The 13463-nt window shown below is 43.3% G+C and overlaps 1 protein-coding gene across 5 annotated transcripts; it reads right to left on the bottom strand.

The window, feature by feature from the left end:
• Positions 1-4538: 4538 nt before the first annotated feature.
• LOC117461338 (sterile alpha motif domain-containing protein 3-like) lies at positions 4539-11791 on the bottom strand. Of its 5 annotated transcripts, XM_071206191.1 has the most exons (6): positions 11721-11791; positions 10533-10620; positions 6511-7549; positions 6218-6370; positions 5616-5708; positions 4540-5246 (listed from the first exon to the last, which is right to left on the bottom strand). In XM_071206191.1, the coding sequence occupies exons 3-6, from the start codon at positions 7534-7536 to the stop codon at positions 4941-4943; spliced, it is 1578 nt and encodes a 525-aa protein (XP_071062292.1). In that variant the 5' UTR covers positions 7537-7549; positions 10533-10620; positions 11721-11791; the 3' UTR covers positions 4540-4940. The 5 variants fall into 5 exon arrangements, with proteins under 5 accessions (XP_033959050.2, XP_071062292.1, XP_071062293.1 ...); XM_034103159.2 differs by lacking the exons at positions 10533-10620; positions 11721-11791 and adding an exon at positions 7800-8393 and having other exon boundaries at positions 4539-5246; XM_071206192.1 differs by lacking the exon at positions 10533-10620 and having other exon boundaries at positions 11721-11785.
• Positions 11792-13463: the final 1672 nt, after the last annotated feature.

Below are 13463 nucleotides of genomic sequence, written 5' to 3'. Positions count from 1 at the left end.
CTTCGGAAATATCAAGTTTTTGTGATTTAGGACACAATACTATTTTGTATTAATATCAAATCACTCCACGTGGCATACCTCCAACCTCCACCGTCTTTAAAAAGTAACAAGCTAATGTGAAGTAGAAACTAAATATTACCTTTGGGAAAATAACATCGGCAATATATAGATTAATAGATTTTCCAAAATAAGCATCTACATTATAACAGAAATTGATGAACAATTCCCAAAACAAGTTTTAAAATAAATTTATTTTAAATGGCTTGTTCAATCAGATCAACACTCCTTCATTTAAAGATATTTAATTTATAAATAATACATTTTAGAGGCTTGTTTTTAAAGGTCCCATGTCACGACTACATCAGTCTCATCCAAGATGGTCGCAGCTTGTCTGTTTGTCGCTGTTAAATTAGCTCTTTAAAGCTTATGTCATTGATCCAGATGATCTGAAACCATGAACATTTGAATAACTTAAAATACATAGTAAAGCGGCTCACTACGGTCTCTGGATTAGTGTATTTTTGCATTTGCAACTATTGAGGGAAACATGTCTCTGCAAACTTTGTAGGACGCGATTCAGCAAATCAAGACCGACATGCTGACTCACATTGACTCAAAAATGGATCCCATTCAAAGTAGCTTGAGCAGGATACTGTGAGGAATTGCAGTATCTCCTTCTCCTTTTTTCTGGTTGTTTGTCTATCTGTTTGTCTGTCTTCCTGGCTGGGCGTGGTTGACCTACTTTCCGTTTTCCGCCAACTCACCTCCGCTCCTGTTTCTCATCATCACTGATTACCACTACTCACCTGCTGCTGCTTAAAACTCCGGTTCGATCATCAGACTTCGCCAGTTCTTCGTATACTCACAGTGGTAAACTCCAGTTCCGGCTGACTAGTATTGCTAGTCTTTTTGTTTACTCTTCCAGTTGGATTTTTCATATACTAATCCTGTTCTGTTTTGTGCCTGTTCCAGATACCCCATATTCCCTGCCTGCCACGTCCAGCCCAACCTCCGTCTCATCCCTGCTCCACGTTCTTCCCACTCTGTTGAGAGTTTACTTTGTCTCCTGCCTGTTTTTTGAGGAACGTAAATAAATCCAGTTTTTTTGACACTACACCTAAGTTTCCGTCCCAAGTGTTCTTGCATAGCGGGTTCAAGTTTTGAGTCTCTTTACGAGGAGCGTAACAGAAGAACTGGCCAAGAATGAACTCCGCAGGATCCGGAGCGGATTCTACCCGAATCCTTCATGCCCTGTCTAGTCAGGGCTCCCTCCTGGGTGAACACGAAAAGCTCATCCGAGTGTTGGTGGAGAGTAACCGGTCCATGGCTCATCATGTCTCCGAGTTGGCGTGCCAGATCTCCGCTCTCACTACCTCGACGGTAGCATTTCAGGCTACTCCCAGTCCAGCCCCTTTGCTCCCTCCTCGCCAGGATTTTCCTATCACCGATCCTGAGCCATTTCACGGAGATGTGGAGAAATGCAGAGGTTTTTTGTTCCAATGTAACAAGGTTTTTCGCCAGCGTCCTGTTGCATTTGCTGCTGAAGCAACGAGGATTAATTTTGTTTTGGGGTTGCTCCGCGGGAGAGCTTTAACCTGGGCAGAGGCTTTAAACTCTTCGGTGGATTTTGACACTCTACGTTTTGAGGGCTTCTCTGATCGGTTCTCAGCTGTTTTTGATCATCCCAACTCCTCTGGCTCCGCCGAGAATAAGCTGCTTAGCCTGCAACAAGGAAGCCGGACAGTGGCTGATTACTCCATCGAGTTTCACACACTCGCTGCAGAGGCTCGATGGGACGAGGCGGCTCTCAAGGCGGTGTTTTTAAGAGGATTAAGGGACCAGCTTCGGGACGAATTGGCAGCACGAGACGTTCCAGCGGATCTCTCAGAGCTGATCTCCTTAGTGTCTCGTTTGGACGGTCGTCTGCGGGAGCGCCGAGCTGAGCGAACACGGAGGGATTCACCAGTGTCACTCAGTAAGCCCAGTTTTTCTTCCTACTCTGCTCACTCGGTGTCTAGACCTCCCTCTTTTCCCCCGTCGTCCAGTGTGCGCACCTCTTCTCAGGAGGAGCCCATGCAACTGGGTCGTGCTAGACTTTCTCTGGAGGAGTGTCAGCGCCGGATAGGTGCAGGCCAATGCCTGTATTGTGGAAAGACTGGGCATAGTAAGATTGGGGGTCCTGACGAGTCCACAGCAATCATCTCTAACCCCATCCTTGACTTGTTTTCTTATTTCCGCCAAGCTCTGTGTTAGTTCTATGACATTGCCTCTCCAGGCTCTCATTGATTCTGGTGCGGAGGATAGCTTTTTGGACCAGGAGCTAGCTGAACAGCTGGGACTCTGCTTGGAGCCGCTAGAGGAACCGTTAACTGCCTATGCTCTAAATGGACAAATCATCTCCTCAGTCACAGCACAGTCACCCCTTGTGACTTTAATCACCTCCGGAAACCACCGTGAACTTATCCAGTTTAAGGTAATATCCTCTCCTTCTACACCTCTGGTTTTGGGTTACCCGTGGCTACGTACTCACAACCCACACATTGATTGGGCAAAGGGAAGGATTATTGAATGGGATCAGCACTGTCTCGCTAACTGCCTGTGTTCTGCCCTACCTTCAACTTCTGTTTCCCCAAATCCTGTTGTCTGCCCTGATGCATCTGTAGATTTGACTGGTGTTCCTACTACTTACCACGACCTGCGTTGGGTCTTCAGCAAAGAGAGGGCTCTCTCTCTTCCTCCCCACCGACCCTACGACTGCCCTATTGATCTGCTCTCTGGAGCTCCTCTACCCTCCAGCCGCCTCTACAATCTGTCCCGTCCTGAGAGGGAGGCTATGGAGCTTTATATCACGGACTCTGTGGCTGCTGGTATTATTCGTCCCTCCTCTTCTCCTGTGGGTGCCGGGTTCTTCTTTGTAGGCAAGAAGGATAAGTCGCTACGACCTTGCATAGACTTTCGGGGGTTAAACAATATCACGGTCAAGAACAAGTACCCATTACCCCTTCTCACCTCAGCTTTTGAACCTCTCCAAGAGGCAACCCTGTTCACCAAGCTTGACCTTCGAAATGCCTATCATCTGATCCGCATCCGCCAGGGGGATGAATGGAAGACAGCGTTTAACACTCCATTGGGCCATTTTGAATATCTGGTCATGCCTTTTGGTCTCACTAACGCCCCAGCAGTTTTCCAGTCTATGATCAATGATGTCTTGCGTGACTTCCTTAACCGCTTTGTCTTTGTCTACTTAGACGACATCCTGATTTTCTCCAGGAATCAGGAGGAACACGAGAACCATGTCCGCACGGTCCTACAGAGACTGCTGGAGAACAAGCTCTATGTTAAGGCGGAGAAGTGCGAGTTCCACCAGAACCGGATCAGCTTCCTGGGCTACATCATCAGTCAGGGCAAGGTGGAGGCAGACCCTGGAAAGATCAAGGCAGTGGTGGAGTGGCCAGTCCCAACTACAAGGAGGGAGCTCCAGAGGTTTCTGGGATTTGCCAACTTTTACCGTCGCTTCATCCGGAACTTCAGTAAAGTAGCTGCACCTCTCTCCAGACTCACCCCCGTCAACATCACGTTCTGTTGGACTCCAGAGGCTAACAGAGCTTTCATCAAACTCAAGTCCTTGTTCACCTCAGCTCCCATCCTTATTCAGCCAGACACAGAGAAGCAGTTTGTTGTGGAGGTGGACGCGTCTGACACTGGAGTAGGAGCAGTTTTGTCTCAGACGGCTGGTCCTGATAACATCCTCCATCCCTGTGCTTTTTTTTCACGTCGCCTCTCTCCTGCGGAGCGCAATTATGATGTTGGTAACAGGGAGCTTCTGGCTGTTAAGTTGGCACTAGAGGAGTGGAGACACTGGCTCGAAGGCAGCAAGCAGCCTTTCCTGGTCTGGACGGACCACAAGAATCTCTCCTACATCCAGTCGGCGAAGCGACTGAATTCCCGACAGGCCAGATGGGCTCTGTTCTTCTGTCGCTTCGACTTTTGCCTCACCTTCCGCCCTGGCTCCAGGAATATAAAACCCGATGCTCTGTCTAGGCTATACTCTCCTGACTCTCCTGATCCTCCAGATGCTTCAATCCTTCCCAAGAGTTGTGTAGTACACTGATAAAAGTATTTCGTTCAACCAATTAAAAATTTTTAGGGTAATGGTTCACATCTACACTCTATAGCTTGAGCCAATCAAAAATAAATAACTTGCCTCAAACAATATTTCTTATGTCCATGGAAACTATGATATAAGACTTGGTACAAAGTATATTTTCTTGTTGAAGGAAGTCAATTAATTTAAATTCTATATTTAATCCAAACAAACAAATATAGATTTTATCAAACAGTTTTTTCTCGTTAAAATTAACTAAATATTATTTGTTTTATCCAATCAAAAATGTATACATTTTGTTAAACTATAATTTTCTCATTTAATCTAATCCAAAAAAATATAGATTACATCAATAATTCTCATTACACATTGTGATATTTAATAACGGATTTATTACTTATAAAACAAACATATGTACAGGGTATCTGCATTGTTCAAATAAAATGTAACAATTTAAAATACATAGAAAAACTGCACCGCGGTTGTTTGCCTAAAGGCATAAAAATGAAAAATAATTCTTGCCAGAAAACAGTCAAGTTTCTCAAGGGTCAGATTGGAACTTTGAAGAGCTGACAGCCAAACATATTGACCTTTGAAACCAAATGCGGACGCAACTTGCGTACTCTACCAGCCAGAGCAGAGCCCATCAGTGCCACAGGGTAATTGCTATAACAGTTTTTATATTTTCAAACAGTTGAACTTCAGAATGACGAACCATAACTAGTCACACAACAGGTGTGTAACCGTTTCATTCTCCAGGACAGTCACATACGTTTTCTGTGACTTGTTATTGTCTTTATCATTTTCCATGACGTGTAGGAAACCTGAACTAAGCTCAATTGTAGAGCTGGTCATAGAGCTTCTTGACCTTGGTGGCCATGCCTTTCGGGTCCAGCTCCATGAAGACTTTCTGGATATATTCAAATGTCAATTTTAATGTCTTGGGATATTCCAGATTGAGAGCATAAAGGAAGCCCAGGAGAATGGCGACAGCATTTGCAACAGACGCCAACTTATTCACAACCTCTTGTCCCTCAAGAATGATGCCAATGTCTTTGGTTGCGGCTTGTGCATCTCTGATGACGAAGATTGCGATAGTTTCCCGCTGAAGAATTTGTCCAGCCTCATCCTTCTCCGACACCTGGAAAATAATTTAGGAAAAAAGAATCTGAAATCAATATAGCTCGGGTTTCCCCCCAGATGAATAGCCTAACTGTTAAGACATATCGTGGACGTCCTGGAAGGCCATAATTGGCTGTAAGAAGGAATTGTATTGTGATGCATAGCTTTGGCTCTTGTCTGTAGCTATTGTCTGAGCACGTCTTTAAACACTACTAGGACTGCCTATTGGTTACTCGCTGTGTTGGTGACATTTGAATTTGACTCCTATTACACTTGTTGTTAGTCACTCTGGATAAGAGCACCTGCTAAATAACTAAAATGTTATGTAAAATGTAACACACATCATATAAAGTGGAATTTTAACACCTCAACAGTAATCTTGCCTCACCAGGAATTCTTTGATCAGGTCCTCCACCGATTCTCCCATGTTGAGGATGAGACATTTGAGAGCAATCTCCCTCTTTGTAGTGGTGTCAGTATCCTGCATGAAGACAGTCACAATAATTAATGTTAATTGTTCAGTTCGTCCATTCAATCAGTGCGAGTGTGCCACGGTTTGTTAATGTGGGATTGAGAGCTAGTGTATGTAGGAATGAATGCATGGGAATGAGCTTTAGGTGATAAATGAGTAAGGATGCATTTAGACAGTAGAGACATGAAAAAAGAGCATAGTTTGGCGTGAAGGTAGGGCTGGACACTTTCATATCAGTCGATAAAATAATGATTACAATATCAGTCAATTAGTGTGTCAACCATATTAAGGCCATGAAAAAACAGCCAAGAATTCCCATTACGCCAAAATGAATGTCTAAACATGTAGATGAACATGAAGAATGAATGTGCCAAGTCTATGAAACCTCTGGCTAAAAGGTTGCTGTGTCGGATCAGTGACCAATGCTATAGATAATTGATTATGTATTGAAAGATATATCTATTGTTATTGAGGCATATATGTAAGTGAGCAGTAAAGTAAAAAACATCTGTACATACCGTTTCCACAAATGGCAGGAGCTTTGTCTTCTCCCGGATAGCTCCACCCTTCTTTCTGACGACTTGAATTAGTTCACTGCACTTCTCGTCAAGTTTCTGCATGAACCTTGCTTCAAGGGGTATTGTGGTTACTCTGATGAATTCTTCATTCACCTAGGGAATATAGGTAGTATAGGTATATATATCAAAAACAGACAAAGGATATGTGCCTCATGCAAAAGCATGTGATTTAGCTTTACGTACATTTGATTACACACACATATACATACATACTATGAGTAAAGTTAGTGTACCTCTTGAACTTCGAAGAGTGCTGGCCATCTCTCGATCATTTCGTGCAAAGATGTTTTCTTGTCGACAATTTCTTGCCTCCGAAATGCGAACGTCCGAGCCATCTTCTGTCTTATTGTTTGGACATTGTTCCTTTTCTTTACCTCAGACAAGAGGGCCACTCTCTCTTGCTCCATGGACTCTGGTGTCTCGTTGAAAGGCAGAGATGGGTAATGGTTAGACTCAGCTCGCCTAGGTTTCTTTATGTTCTTTGCTGGGTGGGCATCCGTCAGCAACTTTCTTTTCAGAGTATTCACAGTCAGCTCGTCAGATGATGAACTGTGTGATTTCAGGTATGTGCGATAGTTGTACATCTTCGTCTTGAGTCTCTGTTTCCATCCGTAACTGTGGTTGAAGGACCCAGGTTCTTTCATACAGGGGTGTGTCTGTGTGAGTGCCTCTGCCACTTCACTGAAGTCTGCATCGCTAGGATAGGATTTGTATGAATAGACTTTGTCAGCGAGCGTTTCCAGTATGTTGGAAAGCATTTTAGAGCTGGGAGTGAGTCTAACCTGGTTTCTCTGGTACTCTGCATTTCCATCCCTAAGTTGTGTTTCTGTTGAATGAGAGAAAGTAGGGATGAGGAACACCTTGGGCCACTGCTCCTTTCTGTAGGTGTCCGAAGAAGGGCTGCTTACGGGTAATGTGTCACCCGAGCATGCAGATGAAGACATACTGGAATCATCTTGGCGTTGAAAATTAGCCTTATCCACAGAGTATTCCACTGGCTCTAAGAATAAAGTCACACTGGGTACTACATTAATAACTTTCAAAGTGGCAAGATCCTTGAGTTCTGAAGTTGAAGTTAAGTTAACCCAAGTGCCGAAATCAGCGTCTTTGTATTGAAGCCGTATTTCATTAGTTAGACCACAGAAATTCGTTATTTCTTGGATGACTTCGTCAACCGAGGAGGGGATGCCATTAGGAAGCTCCAGCTTGATGCGACTGTCCTCTTCTAAAATCACCAGGAGCCGCGTGACGCCCGCCATGTTTGGAGATCCTCTGAGTGGGAGGGAAAGAAAGCAGGGTGGGGTTTGGAGAGAGAGAAAGAGATATTAGAGATGTGCTTTTTTCATGGTTGACTAATGATTGTGTGCTATGAACAAATAGTTTTACGTGCAACATTAGCTTTGTTGAATTTAAATGATATGATCATTCATGTTAATTACAATGAAAACAAAATTAACCTGCATAATTCATCACATCCACTTTGCTTCTGACCCACCCCAAACAGATATTACTTTATGCTAACCTTAACCTTGAATATATCGCTTGAGTGTAATAAGCCGCATGGCCCCAACTGTGTAGTCTGCCAGGGGGTAAGGATCGGTCAGTTGAGATGCCTCAAAAACTTCAATCTCCTTCGAAGGCGAGATTTCGAGTTGATAGGCTCTGTAGTGTTCCATGTACCAAGAACTTAGTTTCCGAACAATGAAGACCAATTCCTTTTTGAGAACCACCATCTGGATGATTTCCGTGAATGCAGGCATCCCTCTGATTGATCCACGAGCAAGGATCATTCCAAGTCTGTAGTTAAATCCGTTATAGATGACATTTTCGGCCAAAGAAACTTCCTTCACATTTGGGTTCTTGTGTTTGACAGCCTGTGCAATATCATCTTTCAGGACGTCAATGCTAACAGTTGAGAACTGTTTCACTTCCAGTAGAGGCTTAGGAAAGCTACATGAGTAGAGCTGGTGTGCCATGGATAACTGGTGTCTCTCTGCCAAGGACAACAACAAGTTTTTAAAGCAGCTAGTGTGTCGTACAACTCTCTTAAAAAAGCTATGCTTGGCTTCAAATCTTAAAGTCCAGAGAGAAACTAGAGGACCAAACTGATAGATTAGCTGTGGGTAGTGTTCCAAGAAGTGATGCTTAGGAAGCAAGTTGGAGTCTGGGAAAACCTCCTTAAACCGTACTCTATGCTCAGAGATTTTGAAATTCAAATAAGCTATCGTTTCGTCAGTGTGCACCGGTGTGACAACAAGGTCAACTATGTCCTTCAAGTCAGTGAGGAGATTCCAGGCAGGTTCATCAGCAGGCACTTTCTGTCCCAGGAGGAGCGGCAAAAACCTGATCAAACTCCAATTCTCGTGAGAATTGCCACCAACTGTTCTCCTTGTTGCATAGGTAAGAGGCACAGGATGGGGACAGTTTGTTTTATCTGTCCACTTGAAGGGGAAAGTTTTTATAGAGTCATTCAAAAATTCCAAAGTAAAGTACTTCTTCGAGGTGAACACAGAGAGACAAAGAGCTATTTCACGAGGAACAATTCCTTCAAATAGATCATGAACGATGTCTGGAGGAAAGCCAGTTGTGACATTAAAATGAGCAAGTTTTTCCGACAAAACACACCTCCTCTTAACACCAAAACAATTGGCCAATGATTCTTCCTCAAGTGTTTTAAGATGTCTTGCGTGACCCTCCTCTGTCCTCAAAGAGAATGCTCCACTTCCTACGTCACTCGTTTGAAAATCTAATTTCCGAGCTGTACAAAACCTACAAACATAAGCACTCGAAAAACTCTCCACAAAACCAGCAAGACTATGAGCACCTAGGTTGTCAGCAACAACACATTGCACTGTTCCCTTTACACATTTTCCTAACTTGGCCACAAATATTCCATGTTGCTCTAAAATAATGATGTCATTAATCAAAGGTTCAAGAACTGCCTTGTATCCATACAACTTTACATCATCACTTTTGATCAATGCAGCCAAGTAGATTGATGACAATGAAGAGTGTGAACCAGGTGGAAGATTGCCTAAAATCCAGTATATGGCACAGATTTTATGTATTTTGCGCGAAGTCCCAAGGGGATTACAAACCTCAAAATCATCTATGTACAGAATTAATGAAACTGCACACTCATTTGATAAAAGACTGTTTTCTTTAAAGTTCGCACCATCCCAGAGACATCTGTATACCTGCCTCTCACTTGACACTGATTGAAGTTTCTCCTTTAAATTAACTGCATTGCTGAGGATAGTCTCACAATTCAAAACCTGCTGCAACGTTTTTAGTACAGGAATATATTGAAAAGACCTTCTGTTCTTTCGGTCAATTACATATTCTACTGGTTCCACTACACAGAACTTACTTCTATAATATTTGTTGCGCCTCCATGCAGTAGATAATGGGCCTTCTTTTCCAATAACAAGTTGAATAGGATGTGAGGTACAGAGTTCTGTCGCTAACTCTTGGACAAGTGATTCATCTACCCGACAGTTATGATCCACAAAAAACTGAGTGATAGTCTCCTGAGTGACCGGCACAGACACAGTCCCTATGAGATATTGCAGTTCCTCAAGGAGTATATTTACAGCTGCACTTGACACCAGGTAGCTATGTTCCAATTTCAGTAAAACTGAGGCTAATTTTAGCTCAACATCTTTTCTCAAATCTCTAGGTTCTTCAAAAGTTGGTTCTTCAAATTGTAAATCCTCATTTAACTCAGTGTCACTGTTAACTGAATCCAAAGCAGAAGGATTGAAGAGTGATCTGTGAACTATTCCAGGTTTTAAATCTCTAACTGTACACACTTTGTGTTTTCTCCATTTATGAGTGTGGAAACTTCCATATATGTTGGTTTGATATAAACAATCAACATAAATACAAGGAACTAATTCATTATTTTTCAAATGTTGGCCAATGTGGTGAAAAAAGTCTGTTTCAGTAGTAAGTTGATTTTCGTCACAAAGATGGCACTTAAAATGTGAGATATCTGCTCTTGAGGATTGCTGAGAAGGGTGTTGTGTACAAAGATGCTTCAGTAGTGCATTCCATGTTTTACATGAAAATTCCATAATGTTGATGATCTAGTCTATAATGTTTTAGCAATTCAGATCTTCTGGTACATGAATAGCCACAGTCCTTGCATATCCACATCCATCAAATAACCAATAACTCCCCCCCCCCCCACCATTGAAAAATGAAATCCCCAAAAAAGCAAAAATCCCCAAAAAGTTTCTACTGTATGTCCAACCGTAACAGCAGCGATGAGAGGGTTGAGGCTGAAGATATAGATGTTTCCACTCGAGGAAATCAATATCCTAGATAGGAGTGAGAGGAGTCTGAAAGAGGGAGAAAAAAAGAGAGATTAACTCATAGTCTTCAAAAACATCACCAATATAAATGCTCAAATCAATGGCAGAATATGATTTAACTTTAATGCAATCAATATAGTTGTTGAAGACCTTTGTGTGCGTTCATCTAGCTATATTTTTTATCTACGATTGTACACACCTATAGTAAGGTTAACTTAACAGTGTTTTTCGATTGGAAATTTCATATCTTGTTGGTCAAATTGACATTACATTACAAATTAACAAAACAAAAAATCTCTCAACATGCCAAAAGATAAAAACATGCACTGCAGGTCCAAAAAGCGAGGTTGAAAAATAAAACTTGAAGTTGAATTAGAACCACCATGCGGGCCGGGCCGGGACCGCATGGTGGTATGCTAGCTGCTTGCTTGCTAGCTAATAACTAGCTAATTAACGTTACCACTGTACAATAAGTCACGGATAAAATGAGTTAATTTATGTAACATTTACCAACGTCGACATCACATATTGTTACCAAGTCCAAGTGTATAGTTAAACTAAACTAAGTTTAAGACTTACCAACATGGACATCACGTAATGTTAGCAAGTGTAACGTTAAACTAAAATAAGTTTAACATTTACCAATGTCGACATCAAATAATGTTACCAAGTACGTTTGCAGAGAAATGGCAAAAATATATAGCACGGAAAAATAAAACTTGAAGTTGAATTAGAACCACCATGCGGGCCGGGACGCATGGTATGCTAGGTAGCCAGCTAATAACATGGTGGTATGCTAGCTGCTTGCTAGCTAGCTAATTAACGTTACCGCTGTAACATAAGTTACGGATAAAATGAGTTAATTTATGTAACATTTACCAACGTCGACATCACGTATTGTTACCAAGTGTAAAGTTAAACTAAACTAAGTTTAAGACTTACCAACGTGGACATTACGTAATGTTAGCAAGTGTAATGTTAAACTAAACTAAAGTTTAACATTTACCAACCTCGACATCAAATAATGTTACCAAGTACGTTTGCAGAGAAATGGCAAAATATATAGCATGGAAATAACAGTATGCTACGAAATACAGCAGCATAATTAAATTGTTGTTTTCACTTACCACAATGTAATGGTTGCTCTCTGTCTCTCCGGTGCAGGAAAAGATCTGTCGTGCTGAGAAATGGCTCTCTTCCTGGGCGGCCTGGGTTGTGTGAAGACGGTCCTGTTTTATAGCTTTCTGTTTTATAGCTTTCTGTTTAATGCGCATGTGCGGGCCTATGCGTAACCTTAAAATTGTATATTCGTCAAAACGGATATTTCTTAGTTGAGCTCTGAATTAAAAATATTTTCATTCAAAAAATATATTGAAAAACAAATTATTATTTGAAAAAATAAAACAAATAATGTTAAATTGAATGAAAGGAGAATTATAAATTGGATGGAGTACAGCTCGAAAACCTTTTTTCAGTGTAGGCGCCCTCTCTTGGGAGATTAATAACACCATCCTGGAGGCATTGAGAGAGCAACCAGATCCAGGCAATGGTCCTCCGAACCGTCGGTTTGTTCCTGATGCTGCCCGCTCCAAGGTTCTACAGTGGGTCCACAATTCCCGGTTCTCAATCCATCCCGGAGTAAACCGCACTCTTTCTTTCCTGAAGAGACATTTCTGGTGGCCAACGATCAACAGGGACACTCTGGAGTACGTTTCTGCCTGTCCCACGTGTGCTAGGAGTAAGTCCTCCCACCAGTCTCCTGCAGGGTTGCTCCAGCCCCTTCCTATCCCTAGTCGTCCCTGGTCACACATCGCACTGGATTTTGTTACCGGCCTGCCCCCCTCCCAGGGCAACACCACAATCCTCACTGTAGTAGACCGGTTTTCCAAGTCAGCTCACTTCGTTGCTCTTCCAAAACTCCCGTCAGCCCTGGAGACCTCCCAACTCCTCACAGAACATGTTTTCCGGTTACATGGTATCCCTGCCGACATTGTCTCAGACCGCGGTCCCCAGTTCACCTCTCGAGTTTGGAGGGAGTTTTGTCAATCCCTGGGAGCCTCAGTCAGCCTGACTTCTGGATATCACCCCCAATCAAACGGCCAAACAGAACGAACTAATCAGGACCTGGAGTCAGCTCTCCGCTGCATCACCGACCGAAACCCCTCTACTTGGAGCTCTCATCTCTCCTGGGTTGAGTACTCCCACAACGCTCTTACCTGCTCCGCTACTGGTCTCTCCCCCTTTGAGGCTTCATTGGGGTACCAGCCGCCCCTGTTCCCCGAAGAGGAGCGAGACTTGGCAGTTCCCTCAGTCCAGCAGCATGTGCGTCGCTGTCAGAAAATCTGGAGAGATACACGATCTGCCCTTCTCCAGACTTCGGCACGGAACCAGCGATCAGCCAACCGTCACAGAAAGGCAGCTCCTCTATACGTCCCAGGCCAGTCAGTCTGGTTGTCCTCCCGCAACATTCCTCTCATCTCTGAGTCCAAGAAGCTTTCCCCACGCTTCATTGGTCCTTTTCCCATCCTAAGGATCATTAACCCTTCCGCAGTCCGGTTGAAGCTTCCCAGAGCTCTGAGAATTCACCCCACTTTCCACGTGTCTCAGATTAAGCCGGTTCACACCAGTGAATTGAGCCCTCCGGCCTTACCCCCTCCTCCCGCCCGTATCATCGACAATCACCCTGCTTATACGGTGCACCGTCTTTTGGACGTCAGACGTCGGGGCAGGGGTTTCCAGTATCTGGTGGACTGGGAGGGTTATGGCCTCGAGGAGCGATGCTGGGTTCCTCGTTCCCGTATCCTGGACCCAATCATGGTGAGGGCCTTTCACAGGGCTCATCCAAACAAGCCTGGTGGTCGCCAGGTGGC

This window comes from Pseudochaenichthys georgianus, chromosome 16, assembly GCF_902827115.2.
Source record: "Pseudochaenichthys georgianus chromosome 16, fPseGeo1.2, whole genome shotgun sequence".
Lineage (NCBI taxonomy): Eukaryota > Metazoa > Chordata > Actinopteri > Perciformes > Channichthyidae > Pseudochaenichthys > Pseudochaenichthys georgianus.
Note: the sequence above shows the minus strand (reverse complement) of the source record. Positions and strands in the feature narration are given on the sequence as shown.

Excerpts from the sequence above, each read along its gene's own strand:
- LOC117461338 (XM_071206191.1), bottom strand. The coding sequence starts at position 7,536 with ATGGCGGGCGTCACGCGGCTCCTGGTGATTTTAGAAGAGGACAGTCGC. Across the intron at positions 6,371-6,510 it reads CACTCTTCGAAGTTCAAGAG|GTGAATGAAGAATTCATCAG; the intron begins GTACACTAACTT and ends TATATTCCCTAG. Across the intron at positions 5,247-5,615 it reads ACCTGATCAAAGAATTCCTG|GTGTCGGAGAAGGATGAGGC; the intron begins GTGAGGCAAGAT and ends ATTATTTTCCAG.